This window comes from Meles meles, chromosome 3 (genome assembly GCF_922984935.1).
Source record: "Meles meles chromosome 3, mMelMel3.1 paternal haplotype, whole genome shotgun sequence".
NCBI lineage: Eukaryota > Metazoa > Chordata > Mammalia > Carnivora > Mustelidae > Meles > Meles meles.
The window spans coordinates 171,390,959-171,409,257 of NC_060068.1; the positions used below are offsets into that span (position 1 = coordinate 171,390,959).

The 18,299-nt window shown below is 43.1% G+C and overlaps 1 protein-coding gene across 1 annotated transcript in view; it reads left to right on the forward strand.

The window, feature by feature from the left end:
• The window catches only part of MARCHF11 (membrane associated ring-CH-type finger 11), a 99,342-nt gene extending 81,634 nt beyond the window's left edge, over positions 1-17,708 (forward strand). Inside the window, exon 4 of the mRNA XM_046000639.1 lies at positions 17,303-17,708. Within this exon, the coding sequence (XP_045856595.1) occupies positions 17,303-17,625 (323 nt within the window). The 3' untranslated portion in view covers positions 17,626-17,708. The remainder of the gene's footprint in view (positions 1-17,302) is intronic.
• The last annotated feature ends 591 nt before the right edge of the window (positions 17,709-18,299 follow it).

Consider the following 18,299-nt stretch of genomic DNA (forward strand, 5'->3'; position numbering starts at 1 on the left):
AAGTTTAAAAGAAGGCCACTTCACTCATACTGCTCTGTTGTGTCCTCCCCTTTGCGGAAAGGTTCCCGCACCCCAGCGTTTTGGTATTCTGCCAGATCTTTCTTATTGGGTTTATATCCATGTGGGGATACAGACATGTAGGTAATTATAAGTGGGATCATATTATTCATTGTTTAAAAAAATCAGCATTTTCATTCAATGACATGATCTAGAGATTTTTCCCTGTGTTATGTACAACCGTTTACTTTTCTTCTACTGATGGACATCCTGGTTGTTACCAATCTTCGCCATTAAAAGCCATGCTGCCAATGAGTATTTCCGTAGGCAAGGTTCCAAGAAGTGCAAAGTCTGGGCTGACGAATAAGTACCTGCCCCATTTTTTGTTCTCTAAAAAAGGCTTTGCCAGTTTGTCCTCCCCTCATTGTATGACAATTCCCATTCCCCACACCTTGACCAAAATGGATATCCGTCTTTTGATATTTTCATTGGTAGTTTGAGCTCTATTTAAGTGCTTTCCTTAAAGTCTGTCTTGCAACTGTTTGCAAGGGGCAATTTTACCTTAAGAGAATAAGAACATCCGTGCGGGGCCCCCTGCTCTTAGGGCAGTTCATCCTGCCTGGTGTCTCTTGGGGTGTGGTGGGCAGGGGCCCAGACTAGCTCTGTCCTGTAAGTACTCCACCTCTTCTTCCTGAGCATGAAGTCAGAAGACAGGATCAAGGTCAGAGATGACGCCTCTCAGACACCCCGCATTCCCCCACACGTGCAAGGAGCTCAGGACCAGTTTCTCCTAGCTCTGATACCATGAAACACTCCAGGAGTTCATTTCTCTGTCTCTCTTTTCATGTAGAAAGGGCTCCCAGAAATTGCTTTTAGGAAAATTGCCTCCCTCTGTCACTTGGGTCTGTGGCTAAAGCACTGAGGCTATTATTGCCTGTTCTCCCTCTTATTCTATTTCTCAGATTAAAACACAGGCGCACCGGATGGAAGAGACATGCACACGGACCCACTGGGAACCAAAAATCCCTCTTGGGGCTCCATTCAAATAATGCAATAAACTATACTAAGATTGCTTATGTCATCCTGCCTTTGAAAACTGCAGAGATTAGGGAATTTTAAAAAATAACCTGATACATACACTTGAATGAAGATCAGATCAAAATAACTTTTCCTTCATGTGCCAATTATCGTCAGTAGTGGGGGAAAAAAACAACAACTCTCCTTCTGCAGAAATTTCGTACCTCCAATGTCAGGTTTTATTTTCCTCTAGTCTCAATCTAATTAATTTTTAAAAATTCATGTGAATTCTTACAGCCATTAGTTTTGAAAAATCTGTTTTTCATACTTGATGATCTGTCTAGCTCAAGGTTCTTGGGCACACTCAAACAAACCAGGTAGAATTACCTGTTGGTAATATATTCACATTTTACTATAGAACTTCAGATAAATAAATACCGCATATTCCTGCAGTCCTTGATTATATGAGACGTATGTTTACATGTTAAAAACCAAGGTAATTTCTCTCATGCTTTCAATATTGCTTCACTGTGCTATTTTCTTCCCACCAGGCAAAGCAGCTAAAAGTTACACGTGATCGAACCTTTTACTGACACGGAGCTTAAAATGCAGCTTTTCTGATTCTGTGATATTATATGAGGAAAAGTAAAGAATTTTGTCCAAGAATTTCAGGATAATTCAACTCTTGTTGACCACAGATGAGTTCTTCTCACAGCAGAGGGCCAGTGGTCGTGCCCGGGTTGTTTTGTTCCTAAAATGATGCTTTTAGATTGTCTTCCTTCCTGTGGCTCGCTTTCCACAAATATAAACCAATTAGCATAAGCAAAGCATGATTAAGAAAGTAAATCAACTCGGGAAAAAGAATTCTAATGCATTCCAAGCAAATATAAATGACTTTTGGAATCTCTCTTGTTTAAAAATTTCCATGCTCTCTGGCACTTCTCAGCATGATTCAGAAGTTGACAATATTTCCTGAAGGAGTTTCAGTGAAAAACAACATATTTACTTAAGGAGTTTGAAAGAAATTAGCATTGGAAGTTGGAAAGTGCCATAATTTAGGGCAGAAAGAAAATGGGTTTGCTGGAGACCCCAGTAGAGCCTTTGGTTCTCGCGCTGTCAGGCAGGACCATCAACCACATGGATGAGTGTGTTTAAAGAGAAATTTAGGCAAAGTTCATAAAACGTTCATTTAAAAAAACAAAAAACAAAAAACCCTTGGGTTATTGCAGAGAGACAATATTGGGTTATTGCAGAGAGTCTAGCAAATGGTTCCGAGTGAAAAACGTAGTTACCACGAGAACAGTCCCGTTCCTCACGTTCTTTGGGGCCCGTGTAGACGCTGTCCTGCACAGAGGGCTTGAGGATGCCTGATGAACAGGAGAGCCACGACCCTAGAATCCAGAGCGACTGGGCGGGCCTCCTCTACGGGAAGTGGGGAGGACAGATGTCCACCACCGACACCCCCACAACCTCTTCTCAGGGCCCCATGAGCCGGGCAGCCCCACCCCGTTCAAAACTGTCAGCAAGTTTGATGGCAAGACTCCAAATAGATGTAGCTTCTTCTTTTTTTTTTTTTTAAATCGCAGAACACTGGAAGCCCAGATCCAGGCTTTCATGGGCCTTGCACACTCTCCCACCCCAGTCACACCGGCACCCGCACCCCCAAGTCTGGGGTCTGAGCTGCGGAAAGCAGCTGCCTGGGAAGGAAAGCCCCCTCGACCCCCCCGTACAGTCGTCGGAGATGGCATTGCGGGAGGCTGTGCAGTGTCCTGGGAAAGGCTGATGTGGAAGCATCTGCCCGAATCCTAAGGCATGTGGAAAAGGCGGCTCCGCTTAAACAGCGGTTGGCAGAATAACTAGGGAACTTGACTAGGCCCGTACTTCCTTTCTGAGTCTTCATATCACAGTCTTCCCTCCCGACGGATAAGACGATCAGCCCCTTCTGCTCCAAGAAACGCTTCCATTTCCGGAACGGTGGCTCGACGAGGCATCCGTACCCCTCCAGTGCTTCAGTTTGGCGACTGAGCAGAACGCGGTCCAGCCGCTAATGCAGGGAGGACAAAAGCCTCCTTCTACTCTTGCCCAGAGCCTTTCTGGGATTCCCTTCCAACATCCTCCCAGGCCGAGGCTGGTCTGTCCGGGAGGGCGGCCGCTCTGCTGGGTCGAGTACCACCATGGCCATCCATGACCGCTACCAGACTTGCGTGCTCTGCTAGCTCATTTGGAATTATTTCTTAAATAGAGTAGAACTCCTTGGCAGGCATCGATCATTCCTTCCTGACTTCAGCATGTCTGAGCAGGCACCATGCCCCAGGAAATGCCGCGGCTTCCTTTAGACAGAGTCCGAAGCAGGAGTCCGTCCTCTGGTCCCTGCATTTCTCGCTTCTGAGCACATCGCGGTCAGGCCCGTCAGGGGAGGAGCAGAGTAGAGCTTTGTAACTCAGAACTGTCGGAGGAAAAACAAACCTTCACCTTTTCTATGCCTTGAGAAGTGCTCCACTATTAGCACTTTACTCTGGAGGTACAAATTAAAGGCGTTTCTATGCCTTAATGATACTGAAGTTTATGAATTTCTCTAAAGGTTATGATCATGGCTGATTAGTAGAGACATTGCTGCCTTTAAACCCCAGGAAATAGAAGAGAAGGACTTGTTTTTGCTACTTGTCCTTCAGCGCAGTGCCTGAAGTGGACCCTCAAAGCAAAGTAACTCTTTAGGCTTCCTCATGGGGGAGAAAACACAAGCCATTGCCTTCCTCTCCCTTGACCTGGTAAAGTTCAAGCTCTTTTGGAGAAATGTTGAATAGTTAGCAGAGCAGCAGACCAGCCATTCTCATGTTGTTGACTTCTCTTTCCTCCCCAGAAAAGATGACCCTTTCACCATCTCTCTTGACTGGGGCCAGCTGAGCCGAAGGGGCACCAGTCATATATGAAGCCCACATTTGCTGGGTGTTGACTGTGTATTTATCGCCTGGACTGCAGGGTAGAGGTATTAATAGAACAGGGTCCAGGGCCCGTTTTTGAACAGCCCATGATCTAAGCATGGTTGTTACATTTTGAAATGGTTTAAAAAATATTGAGAGAAGAATATTATTTCGTGACATATGAAAATTACATCAAATATAAATTTCAGTGCCCATAAATAATGTTTTATTGGAACACAGACCTACCCATTCATTTATGTGCTGTCGATGAGTAGTTCCAATCTCGTCAGTGAGAGACCATAATGTTCACATAGCCTTAAATATTTACTGTCTGGCCCTTTCCAGAAAGGGTTTGTGGAGCCTGGAATGGAACATGTTCTCTGCTCTCCAGCTGCTGGCGAGAGACAGGGAAATAAGCAATTGAAATGGGAAATGGAAGGTGTCGGGAGACAAATACACATGAGGCAGGTGTGAGGAGTTTGGTTCGACATCTTCACGGGGCAGCAGAATCCATGGGGAGGAAGCAATCTTGAGCTACACTTTAGCTTATTTGAGCTACGCTTTAAAGAAGAGCATGAAAGGGGCCAGAAAGAGGCAGCTGCCTGAGCCTATCGACACATGAAAACGTGTATTTTGGAGGACTCCTAGGGAATTTGGTGTGACAAGAGCAAAAGATGCTCGCTGGGAGAGTAGCAGAGGAATTGAGGTCTAGATTGTCTAGAGGAATCCTGTGGGTGGGACATGGGTGTGGGACCCAACCCAGAAAGCTCAGAGAACCCCTGGAGGGTGGTCTGCTGCACGTGACTGGGCAGCATGATGTTAAAGAAAGAGCTTTGATAGCTGGGAGTGGATAGAAGGGAGTGGATAGAAGAGGGTGGCGGGTGCAGAGGACAGGCCGGGAAGGCAAGAAGATAATAAGCCCGGCAAGGATTAGGCCCATCATTAAGGTAGATAGACAGCTGCTGGAATTAAAAGAGGTTGATCACAAGAAAACAGCGATGGAATCAGTGGAGGCTGGGCGGAAATGGGGGGGCGGAAATGGAAAAGGAGAGGGGCCATCAGGGGTAATTCAAAGAGTCTGATTGGCAGATGGGAGGAAAAGATGCTAAGTTCTGTTCGAACATTTTCTTTTTGCAGAAGTTCTGAAGAATCCAGTGGAAATGGCCAGGAAGTGGCTGGATATAGGAGTCTGGAGCGCAGGGTAGAAATCTGAGCTGGAGATGGACATGTGGTAGTCGAAGCCGCGGTCTGCAGGGAAAAGTGGTCTCGGCAAGATGAACAGCAGTTTGAGGAACACAGAGACTCAGAACAGGCAGCGGGCATGACTAGGGGAGAAAAAAGTGGGTCAGGCACGGGGAGGAGGAAGGAAGGAACTTTGCAGGGGGCACCCCGCCAGTATTGCCAGGTCCCAGGAGAGCCGGTGGATGAAGCCAAAACGTACTCACTGTATTTGGCAGTGTAGGTGTTGGATGACTTGACACAAAGGTTATGGTGGCCGAGAATGGCTGGGACAGGCAGAAGGGGGCTCGGAATGTAGGTTCACCAATCTTGGCTGAACAAGGACCCAGTCAAGTGAGAGCAGAACCTGGAGTTGGGTGTGGAATTGAGAAAAGTTCCTGTTTATTTGTTTTAATGGTAGAGCCAGGCAGGGACAAATGCTGAGAAGAAAGATCCAGAAGAAACCAGAGAAAAGATTGAAGAATGAACAGCTCCATGCCTATGTGAATGCAGAACTGGCACCCAGCACTCAGGGGAGGGGTGACCTTGCTCAGGAGGGGCGTGGTGCCCCGGAGAAGGGCCAGAAGGGGGAGAGTGGGCACAGCGGGGCATGGCTGACTGCGCTGCTCCTGGAGAACAAGGTGAAGGGCTTCCTGGCAGAAGACCTCCCGTTCTCAGTCCACTTGGTAGTAGGGTCAAGGCACAGTGTGGGAAAGCATCTAAGGGGAGCCTTAAAAATGAAAATCAATGCGGGAGTCTTTGGTACCTGCCGTGGGCAAGATAGAGCGCCCCCTGGAGGCTGGAATGAGGGTGGCCCCGACTTGCAAGACCGCGTGGCTCTTTTTCACTCACTGGGGACAAGGAGCAAGTGGAGAGAGGTGAACTTTGAGGCCGGGCTGAGATGGGGTTTGTAATGCAGAGTTGCAGAGAGCTGAGCAGAACTGGCGGTCTTGACTTTCATCTCCGGGGCTGGTGGCGTGAGTGGGGGGGGGGGGGGGCGATGTTTTCTTGGCGCTGGGGAAGGAACCAAAGCCAGAAAGAAATGGCCAGTTGGGAAGGAATGTGCTGTCCAGGGGCTCGGCCTTCAGGAGTGGAGGAGGGTGCGCAGAGATTAAGAAAGTGGGTAAGAAGCCTGGGAGGCAGTGGCTGTTGGCACCCCGTGGGAGAGTCCCGAAGCTTGCAGCTGGAGCAGTTTCTGGAAGGGAAGGGCCCAGATGGGAGTGAAGGGGGGGGGGCAGCAGAGGGCGAGGGTCCTGCACCTCAGGTCATGGTTGGGTCATCCACAGCAGCCTGAACTACAAAGTCGTGTATGTCAAGAGGGCCAAGGGGGTCCGGGAATCAGGGGACAGAGCATCAGGGATGGTTGAGAGCGGCCAAGGGGCCAGGAGGGGCTGTCTTCGTGGCTACCCTGTGTGCTCACGTGATCACACGTGTTTTGTGCAACTTTACCCCTTCTTTTGTGTGGCTTTACTGTTTTCTGGAAGAAGAGCTGTGGGAATTTAAATGTGTGAGGCTCCTGCACAGCCAAGCAGCCTTTGAGGGATCTGATTGTGTCCCTAGGCCTGTGGGAGACGTGGTTGGTATTGAGGCCACCAGCTCAGAACGGGAAGTTTTCCTGGGAGGACAGATCAGAGTCGATTGTGTGGCAGAGGGAACCATGATATGAAGAGGCAGCTCCCGAGCCTAAAATCCTGGAGATGGTTCTTCCGAACCTGCCTCTCTCTGGATCTCCTGGCTCCAGACTATTCTACAGCCAAGAGCTTTATTCACCAAAGAGAGTGTGAATATGATGCCTCTTCTGATGATGTGTCCATGCGCAGCACAGAGGCTGGGGGCCTCGGGGGGCGCCAACAGGGAGCCGGAGACAAACTCAGGAAGCAGAGAGAGGGGCACAGAAATGAAGCTTGTACTTGTCTTCGGCGGCTTCCAGATATGTAGGAATAAGGTTTTAAAGACCACACTGTGATAATGGCTCAGGTTTTGTTTTCTAATACAAGTTCTATACAAAGGGATTTTCCATTTCACCTTCATGACACTCCCCTGCCAGGTCTAAGTGCTGTTGCTGTTCCTGTCTCAGAGATGAAAGCACTTGAGGCACCATTAAGGAGGACCACCCCCATCCCTGCCCAAGGTCACACAGAGTGGAAGAGGGACCCGAGACTGGAATCCAGACCTTGTCCTCCAGAGCCTGTGTTAGAATATTTATGTGATTGAGTTAATTCAATTTATTATTTAGTAAATACCCCTTCATGTATGCTGAGCTTGAATGGTTCATTTGCAAGATGTTGTTTATTCAGGAAGTGAAACCACCATCAGTTGGTGTCTCAAACACCTGAGGCTAACAATGAGAATAAATACCTTTTGGGGGGGTGCTGAATTTAGATCAGAAATGGGGGAAAAAATTTCCTCCCAAACCCAAAGTAATGTAGCCATTTTATGAAACCTTTACTCATGTATTCTAAATTAATAGAGCCATGCAGAAATACTAGTAGAGAATGGAAAAGACTTAAGACAGCATTCCAAGAGCAATCGCTTTCCACTGATCTGAGTGAGACAATTTCCAAATAAGAATTACATATGTAAAGAATTACATCTAAATCTTGAATTTTGTTGCTAGGTCACCGAATAGAATATTAGGGAAAGCTGAGGTCTGAGCATTTTAATATTCAGGTTAAAAAATCCATTAATACTTTTGATTAAAAAAAAACCTTACTGAGGTTGTGTGAATGAAATCAAAGAGTTAGAAATTTTATTTATGTTTAGGTAGTTGCTTCTGTTCGGAATTTTTACCCACTGCCTGTACAATTTAAAATAAATGAAAAACAAAGCCCACAAAGATGAAGTAGCCCATTACAGTCCTAAAGATAAACAGGCTCTGGATATTTTAGTTTAGATCTTTTTAAGTATTGTTCTAGTCCTGAAAAATAGAACAGCTAATACATATATGCTTTGCTCTAGAGATGAATAAAATCATGTTCTGTGAGTTTGCAGTAGACGGTTTATCCATTGGAGAAGAAGGCAAATTAGCTGGGTTTCTACGTGCCACTAGAAAAAGCCCACTAACAGTCTCCTAAGAATTGTGTTTGCTCTGGGACACCTGTGTGGCTCAGTCCTTTCAGCAACTGTCTCTTGATCTCAGTTTGGAGCCTACTTAAGAAAAGCAAAAGATCTGTGTTCAGTCCGTATACTAGAATGTGGGGGAAAGAAACGGAAATCTACCAAAGTAGATCCCCAATTCTAAAAACTTTAATTAATAGATAAAAATGGACACTGATAGGGTTTTAACCCCATAGTGCTGTACTGGGGTTTGCAGAGTTACTTCTATAAATTGTGAGGGTCACTGTAATCCTTCCCAATGCTGCACTGTACTCTTTAAGATAAAGACCAGAGGAGAACTTATCATTCATCCCAGGTTTGGGTGTTACTGAAGAGACTGTGATTCTATCTCCTTCATGGTATAGTATCTCCTGGGCCATGGAGACACTAGTGTGGACCGACTTTGGCCAAGGATGGCTCTTGAGGTCTGAGACCGTGCAGAGTATAAAGCACACTGGACTAGGCATCAAAGGTCTGGCTCTGACCCTGGGCTCTAGCACTAACTGTGGACCCTTGGGCAAGCCATGTCACTTCTCTGGGCCTCAGAGTCCTCATGCCCCAAAACAAAGGGATTAGATGAAATCATACCCAGTATTTTCTAATTTTGAAATTCAGTGATTACGTCCACTGCTGATTGCTGTGATAGATGACATCACCCCATTGCTGCAAGGTGTTTCATCTGCTCATGACTCAAAGGACAGACTTGAAGTTGTATTCAGCAGAAGTTAAACTAGTTCTAGTCCATGCTCCCAGATATAGGAGGACTCTAGGATATCTTTGTCATCTCTAAGGGCAGTGGGCTTATTCCTTCATTTCTTTTATTGAAAGAATCATGTCCATAGGTGACTTTTTTTCCACAGACACTTTTGGGTAGAAACTTAGATGATATAACAATTCTTCTCTCCTGTGAATTCTCTTAATCCTTTAAAAAATTAACATATCATGTGTTTTGTAACACTAACAAAATCTGCAGCTTTTGAGGAATGTTCTGTGACTGTGCCAGAGGTAGATTTGAGAGGCAGGGCTAGTCATCGAAAGATCAGGAGTCTCCTATCTACTAAGAAAAGAAATCATTACAATGATTGATTGATAGTTTGGCTTCTTAGAACAGCAGATAGTCGAATGAATGGACAATCTCTTTTATGCTCCCTGTTTTGCATGGAAATAGCAGAGAAGAATCCATATTGACCTCTTGGGCCTTAGGCCTGACTGTAGTCATTTTGTGACTAGCTGGGTTCGTGACTGCTGGATGCGGGGTGACATTTGATGACGAGGGAACAATACCATGGAGGAGTCGCCTACAGTTTACTGGGACTGAAAATAAGTCCTTGCAAAGGAATTGAGCTCTTCTAGCCCCTGCCAGGCCGTGTGTATGTGTGTGTGTGTGTGTGTGTGTGTGTGTTTGTGTGTATGCATACATATGCTTATATATGTATGAAACATGGGCCTTGATTCCTAAGCTTTTTTCATCTCTAGTCTTGGAGTGCATGTCGCGTGTCCCATTGTCTTAGTTTGATATCTTAAGGTAGTACTTTACCATTTTAAAGAACAATACTTTAAATTTAATTTAATTTTGTGTTCATGACACCCTCATGACTAGACTTAAGTTGACCCTTGTCATCCCTTAAATCCCAGTGATGGCTACTCTTCTGTTTCTCATTCAGTGAAGATTTTTGAGTTTCTGCTGTCTTTCAAACATTGAAGTAGGAGTCGGGCTCCTGTCCTTAGGGAGCACACAGCTGATTGAGGTCATGGGCATAGAATCAAATTATTCCAGTACAGGTAATAAGGAAAACAGTGCAGGTATTTCCTTTGTGGTGAGGTAGAAGGTAGGAGAGAAGGATTAATTTTGAGTGGGTCAGAGAAGAAATTATGAGAGAATTTGGACCTTGAAGATGTTTAATAATAGTTCATCATGAAAATGTAGGCGAGTGATCATTCCAGAGAAGTCTCTGTCTTACAGCTTTACCACAGATTTTCTCAGAAGATAGAATTAGCAGAATTTTGTGCAAGAGGATTGAGGAGCCTAGGTGATTCCAAGGTTTTAGCCTAACTGACTTGGGGGATGGTCAGCAACTGAAATAGGGATAGCAGATCAAGAAACAATAAATAAATAAATAAACAACAACAACAAAAAAGAAACAAATTCAACCTTTGTCGGGACCTTTTGGAAAAGAGTGTCCTTCATTCCCTGCCATTCATCCCTGTCCTTCATTCCCCACCAGTGAGTAAACTATTATACTCCTTATTAAAATTTGGCTTTGCTATCTTCTTCAGTCGCCAGGTGGTGACATCATCAACATGAAAGATCTAGTGCCTGTGTGCTCTTTGCATCCAGCCTGATGACTGGACTTTCACTGAGCAGACAGGAGAACAGGGAGAATGGCAGAGTCATAGGACAGACACCATCAATTTTCTTTTTTTTTTTTTTCTTTTTTTAAAGATTTATTTATTCGACAGATAGAGATCACAAGTAGGCAGAGAGGCAGGCAGAGAGAGAGAGAGAGAGAGAGGAGGAAGCAGACTCCCAGCCAAGCAGAGAGTCCGATGCAGGGCTCGATCCCGAGACCCTGGGATCATGACCTGAGCTGAAGGCAGAGGCTTTAACCCGCTGAGCCACCCAGGTGCCCCACCATCAATTTTCTTTTGTGAACTCTCAGAGGAACAATCACTCAGGGTCTTCACTATTGTAATGGGTACTCTTGTGTACTCTACTTTGGGGCTGGGTGGGTCAGATCATCAGTATTTGGAAATTAGCCAGCCTCTAGTTGCAAGAGTTTTTGTGCTGTGGGAAGTTTGTGAATAATTCTTATTCTTATTACATTTCTTGCACAGAAGATTTTACCAATAGTTTGACTGTTTAAGTCCCTGGACTTTATGCTCTCATGATTAGCCTGACATTCTCAACTTAAATCTATGAATTAATATATTCTCAGAATGATATATATATATATATAATTTATATTCAACAATGGAAAAATCAACTCATCTTTTTTAGATGTAAGTGCATTTTATGTGGGCTATTTCTTAACATTATTTGTTATGATATGGGCAACACCAGAAATACATTTTCACAAAAATCACCATACATAATCAGGGCATTGTAGGTCCCAGAGACTTGACTTTTAAGATACCAGTTTATGATGGCCTTGTCTTGTGAATCTAGGGACTTCAGTGATGGTATATATTATATCGTCTTTCAGTCTTCATCTTTGTAAGTTTTATATTTTTGCACTTTTGTTTTTTTCTTTAAGCTGTGCATATAGTTCATTTCAAAAAAAGCATTCAGTGTACAAAGAAAGAATCACTCATGATTATTTCTTCAAGGTTCATATTAACAAGATTCAACTTTTTTTTTTTTAAGATTTTATTTATTTGAAAGAGAGCGAGAAAAAGTGAGGAAGGAGCAGAGGGAGAAGCAGATTCCCAGCTGAGCAGGGACCACCCCCTCACCTCCCACCAACTTGAGGCTTGATCCTAGCACCCTGAGATCATGACCTGAGCCTAAGATAGACACCTAACCAACTGAGTGGGATTAAATGGGACCCAAAGTCCCCATTCTGCTTCTGGTGCACACTGACTTCTCAGAATGACATCGGTTGTATTTTGTAGAGTATGTGTAAATTTCACTGTTTGAGGTGGGGAGAGAGGAAGAGACCGAAAGAAATCTTGGCAATGGACAGTGGTGAAATTTAATCTAGAAATCTTGGAGTTTTCACAGTCAAGAGCCTTTTCTGCCAAATATCTGCTGTATGTTGCAAATTCTTCAGCTCTCGCGAAGGTCGTTTTGATTGAACAGCACATAGGGCTTTAGCCTTTATCCCTTTGTGGACCTTGTTCTTCTTGGGAAAGCTCAGGGTGGATGCAGTTTCCCAGAGGAGGCTCTCACCAACGTAGTGTTGCCCTCAACAACTTTCTTCTTGTGGGTAGGGAAGGAGAAAAGTACTGTTTCATTGGGCCTCTTAGAGATATAACAATGCCAGTGACACACAAGGATATTAAAAATGGCAGCTAATTATATAACTTTGCCCAAATCACAGTCTCCAAGGCTTAATTTACTCATATTTTAAATGAGAGTGTTGTAGATCTACATGGTCTGTCTTTGTCTGTTCAAGTCTTTATAGCAAAATACCACAGACTGGATGGCTGAAACAAAGGACATCTATTTTTTACAGTTCTGGAGGCTGGGAAGTCCAAGGTCAGGATGCCAGCATGTTCAGTGTTAAGTCGGGTCTCTCATTTTGGTTTGAGGATGGTTGTCATTCTCATGTGTCCTCACATGGCCTTTTCTTGGTGTCTCTTCCACTTTACAGAAAGGCATTAATCCTATCGTGAAAGCTTCCACCCATGATTTAAAATAGCCCTAATAACGCTCCCGAAGTTCCTACCTTGAAGTACCATCACATGAAGGATTAGGGCTTCAACAGTTATTAAATCTCTCCATGTCTCAATTTCCTCAACCATGAAATTGTTCAATCACGGTATCTATTTGTAGAGTCGATGTCAAGATTAAGTGAAAATCATGCAAATAAAGCACTTAGTACAGTGCTTGGCACAAAACAGATCCTTGATAAAAATTTAAGTTTTGAAAAACAGCCAAACTTATTTGAACAAGAGCTGAGACAGGTAACACAAGAAATGAAATTATTTGATCAGTAGTTTGGTTGTTAATATCAAAATTTATTTGTTTTTGACTATAAATTTGGCAAGTCTCTGTTCATTATAACACATCATTTCTTTGTATTGAAATAGACACGAACAAGTGGTGTGTGTGTGCACACATGTATGAGCATATATGTACCTTGATAGTCTCTCCCATCATTTCTTTGGGCAATTCATTTTCTACTACCATATAAGAATTTCAACCAACACACGACTTACAAATCTGGGAGATATTTTACCTATACACCAATACTGTGCTTTTATTTCAGTGAAACCAGAAACATTTAAACTTGCTCTTTTTAAAGAAGATTATTCCTAACAAAAGTGTCCCTTTTGCACATCAATAAAATGGTGCTCCAATTAAATGTTACTGGCAGGGAAATGATAACCACACATACACACACATAATTACTGAACTCTCAAAACCCCAAATTCCTATGAATCATACCTTGTTGACATCCATGCTATTAATAATGTAGCAAGTATCCTAAAATATTTAATATTTACATTTTACGGAAATTATCATTGCTTTTCCCTTCACGTCTGGTGGCTCAGATGAAAAATATCAATCTAAGAATAAATCTAAGCCTATTCTTACATGACCTGAAATATCAAGGTGACAAACTCATTTAAAGCTTAATTTGAGGTGTTGCTCAGATAGTGACGCTATTAGAGGAAGTGAGTTTCTCCGTTGTGAAACAAGAGGAGACAAGATCGTCAGTAAGGAAGTATGGCAGCGTGATTTTTAATTGTTGGATTTTCAGCCTGTGGGCTAAAGTCAAATGAATCCTGACTCTTGAATTTCAATGATGGGAGTAGCCATATGTTCTCATTACCTCAAGTACAAAAGGCATTTGCTGCGATTCTAGAAGATTCAGAGAAGAAAGGGGGAAATGTACCTTCCGGAGGACAATGTTGGGGTGGAGTGCATTCTCCTGTTTCAGGAAACTTTAAGCTTCTAAAGGGCAAGGAATAATTCCGAATGCTCATGGAGGAATAAAACAAAATCTAAGCATCATTCATAACTTGAAATGCAACTAAGAAGCAGCTCGTGGAGCTGAAAATTCAAGAGGACTATGGCTTCATGAAACCTTCAAGTAACTCTCTCAGTTCCGTTCAAAATGTCCTATAAAGACCTGTGGCATTTATTTGTGCACATTGGGTACACTTATGTATTTAGAAAAGGGCTACCAGGAATGTATTCCCAGAAAGTGACTGTAAGCTCTAGTAAATGATCTGATTTCTGGCCTCTTAAAGGAAATCGATAAAAGAAGAATAGAGTCCTGTGAAATGAGTGGTTTCCTGGGGTGAAGCCATCCCCCATCACTGCACTTCTCCAGAATGAACCTGTTGCAAACTGTAATGGTTTTGTGATTAGTGTGAATGAATGTTTCTCACCACATAGATTCACTATTGACTTTTTAGTTAATAATAATGTCTTGTGTTTATAGAACCAACATCTCGAGGAAATTTGAGTGCTTTATAATTGATGAATTTCAATTTATATTCATACTATCCTGCTGAAAGTATAGATTAGGTACTCTGATTGTGTTTTAATGAGGAAAAATGAGCCAGAAACGTTAAATCATGGCCCACAGAGATTTCAGAAGGCTAATAATAGATTCATCAATTAATATCTGGTAGTCTTTCTTCTAATTCTGGCCGTTTCCCAAAAAATATCTGATCAGTTGTGTCAGTCATTGCTTAGGAAACGCAGCTGACCAAAACACAATTTTTGCAATTGGTATGATTAACAGAAGTTTCCATTCCTTCTCATTATTTTGGTGATATTCCGCAATTATCTATTTTTATTTATTGGACCACATGCATGTTTTAGTGGCCTATGTTCACCTCCTGGGAATACCTTAAAGCTACATGTGTCAGAAGGTTATCTCCTGGAAAGGGAGCGATATAAAACTTAAGTTCTGGTATTAGACAGTTGTGATTTAAAAACAAAAACAAAAACTGGGTATCTCCATCACCTACCTATCATTGTTTTAGCTGACAAAAAAAAATGAAGTAATCCTCTCAAAAAAAACCCATGTTCAGAACACTTACTTATTGTACCTATGGGAAGATAACTATCATCCTTTCAATCACCCATTTATGCAGCCGTAAAAATGTGAGACACCGATTCTTCCTGCTTCTTGCATTACTATTTCTATCAATTTTTTAAAATCTGGCAAGTTTATTACTTTGTCCCTCTAGGTTTTCCTTACTGTTTCCACTCTGCTCTCCACGTGCAATGTGGTAACCTCCCTATTTGTCGCCAATACTTTAGTTGTCTATCCCTCAAGACATCTTAGGTAAATTTTCCTGATCAATTCTCTGACATTTTAAACATATGAATTATTCAGGCAGAAAAAAAGTATACAAAGTGACATTAGAGATACAGTCAGAAGGTCTATTTGAAGCCTCTCCTGGACCTTGTTTCTTTTCTTACCTCCCCACCATGTCTTTCATGGTTATTATTTTTATGCATGTTTTTATACTTTTTACATAGATTCACTATTGGCTTTTCAATTAATAATGATTTACTAACCCCATCATTTCTTTCTGAAACTTTCAGGGTTTTTTTTAATGTGACTTTGAGATTTCTGCTCAAAATTTTAAGATTTCTCCATCTTCGTGCATTTGACCTTTGTTCCCTTCACTTGTGTGGCTGTGATCCAATGAGCCACATAATACAGTTGATCCATTCTTCTTAGAACGCACTTTGAGATTGTTTGGGATTTTCCCCCTCAAATGCGAATGATTATGAAATAAGCATTTTTTAAAAGATTTATTTATTTGAGAGAGAGAGAGAAAGAAAGAGGGTAGGGGCAGAGGGAGAGGGCAAGAGAGAATCTCAAGTGGATCCACTCCCACCCTCCCCCGCCGCCCCGCTGCCCCACTGCCCCGTCCAAGCACAGAGCCTGATGCAGGGCTCCATCGCACGACCCTGAGATCAGGGCTTAAGCTGAAACCACGAGTCAGACACTTAACCGACTGAGCCACCCAGGGGCCCCTACATGGTAAACATTTTTAGCGCACTTCCTTGTTCTCATTTGTGAGCGTTTCTCTAGGCTCTGTACTCTAAAATCTAAATACTGGGAGGTAGATCCGCTCACTTTCAATTAAACAGTGCCTGTAGCCACCTGAAGTGCCGTATTTTTTTTTAAGAGTTTATTTATTTGACAGAGATCACAAGCAGGCAGAGAAGCAGGCAGAGAGAGAGAGGGAAGCAGGCTCCCTGCTGAGCAGAGAGCCCGATGTGGGGCTCAATCCCAGGATCCTGAGATCATGACCCTGAGATCATGACCTGAGCCGAAGGCAGAAGCTTAGCTCCCCTGAGCCACTCAGGCGCCCCTGACCTGCCGTATTTACATGCCGTCTTCCATCTAAGAAAAGATGCTTACTGATGTCTCTACCGACTTTCAGTGGAATTTGAGCCTCATAAAGTAGAGTTCCTTCTCGCTTCTCAAATGAAGGGACCTCCCCAAGGAATTTCTTTTTGTGAGGGGTCACCAATTCAAAAGCTCTTGGACAAGGCTGAATGTAACTGTGAAAATGCAGGGTGTGGCGGCATCTGGGCAGGATGGTGGAGATGGAGCCTGGTGTCCCAGTTACAGGCTGCCAGTTAACGATCCCTGAGGTTCTTTCTTTGTTTATTTTCCTGAGAGCCTGTCTCAGAAATGTGTAATCATCCCGTTTACTGTATGGCAACAAAGAACAAGGACTCTAGAACAAGGCTGCCTGGGTTTGGAACCCTCCTCCATGGCTACTCGTTGTCAGCTCTGGAGCTCCTTCCTTGTTTGTAAAATGGGGGAGGGGCTCATGGTGAAAACTCAGTGAGGCGTAATATACCTGAAACTCTCAAGTAGGTGCTACATAATTTTTGTTGAATTACTGAAGAAAGTAAAAATAAGAAAAACGTGTATCATACCTCCTGTGTGTCAGACATTGTTTTAGGAACCGGGAAGATGGTAATGACTTGAATATGTATTTCTTTCCTAAATTACCAGTTGAGATCAGAGTCCCCAGTACGTTGCTTGGCCCACAGTGGGCAGTCAGAGGTGATGAATGAATCAATAAACCTAATGATTCTCTTATGGCAATGTACGTGCCCAAGGTATGTTCTCAGCCGTAATGGGGCAAGTTAATTATATTCATGAGAACTTTGCTCTGTGCTTGTTAGTGTACTTATTCTTTGGAGACTGATTATTCCTGTGTAATCTGGAAAGTAACTTACCATTAGCCACAATATTTGAGAAGTCAGGATACCATATTTTTTGACGATGACGAGTAACAGAGAATTGACTATTTTTTTTTCCATCCCTTACCTGTATATAAAATAAGATTCTTAACTTTTTTGATCATGACGGGCTTTTTTATTTTTCCATGAATTTTAGGTCTCATTGTCCATGAAGGAGCTGCAGTTTACAGAGTGTTTAAGCGCTGGCGAGCCGTTAACTTACACTGGGATGTATTAAATTACGATAAAGCCGCAGACATCGAAGAAAGTAGCCGGGGAGAGTCTTCCACAAGCAGGACTTTATGGCTGCCGTTGACGGCTCTGCGGAACAGGAACTTGGTCCACCCAACGCAGTTAACCTCCCCGAGGTTCCAGTGCGGCTACGTGTTGTTACATCTGTTCAATCGGATGAGGCCCCATGAAGATTTGTCAGAGGATAATAGCTCAGGGGAGGTTGTGATGAGAGTGACGTCTGTGTGACACAAGTGTAAGGCGGCGTGGCGCAGACCACCCTGCACATTCGGGAATGTAATTGCAACGAATGGCAAAACCATAGCACTTCTAAAAACACACATCTATGAACTTTTTAAAATTTATGCTTTTTATATGAACATTTGAATTGCAAATACATTTTTCTGAAAAAAAAAAAAAAGAGTTCTCTGGTTCTTTGTTTTCTGACTTATCACATCTTTTATAAGTTGGTACTTGAAATCATTTTACGTATAATTTAACTCTACTTGGTTAAAAAGAATGATGAAAGTTATCCTTAAGGCTGAAACTATTTTTTCTTGCTTGTTTTAAATATATTTTTGTCAAACTTTTAGCTCCCTGTGTAGTTTTTCAGGCATGCTCCTAGCGGGAAAGCGTTTGGAACTCTGTGGGCAGGTGCCAAAGTGCCAACTGGCGATGCGATGCCGCGTACTGGCCCTCTGTGTGCCTCGCGCTTGTTGGCAAATGTGAGCGGGACTTTTTTGCTGGGTTGGAATAATCTGTCACCAAGAATGCAAGTTCTAGGAATGATGGCCTGTTTTCTAGCTTCTGAAACAGCACAGAGAGCTTATAAAAAGTTAAAGATGAGTGGAAAAGAATAGTTTTACTCCAGTATGTATGACATACTGTGTTACATACAAGGAGGCAGGCACTGGATACTCCTA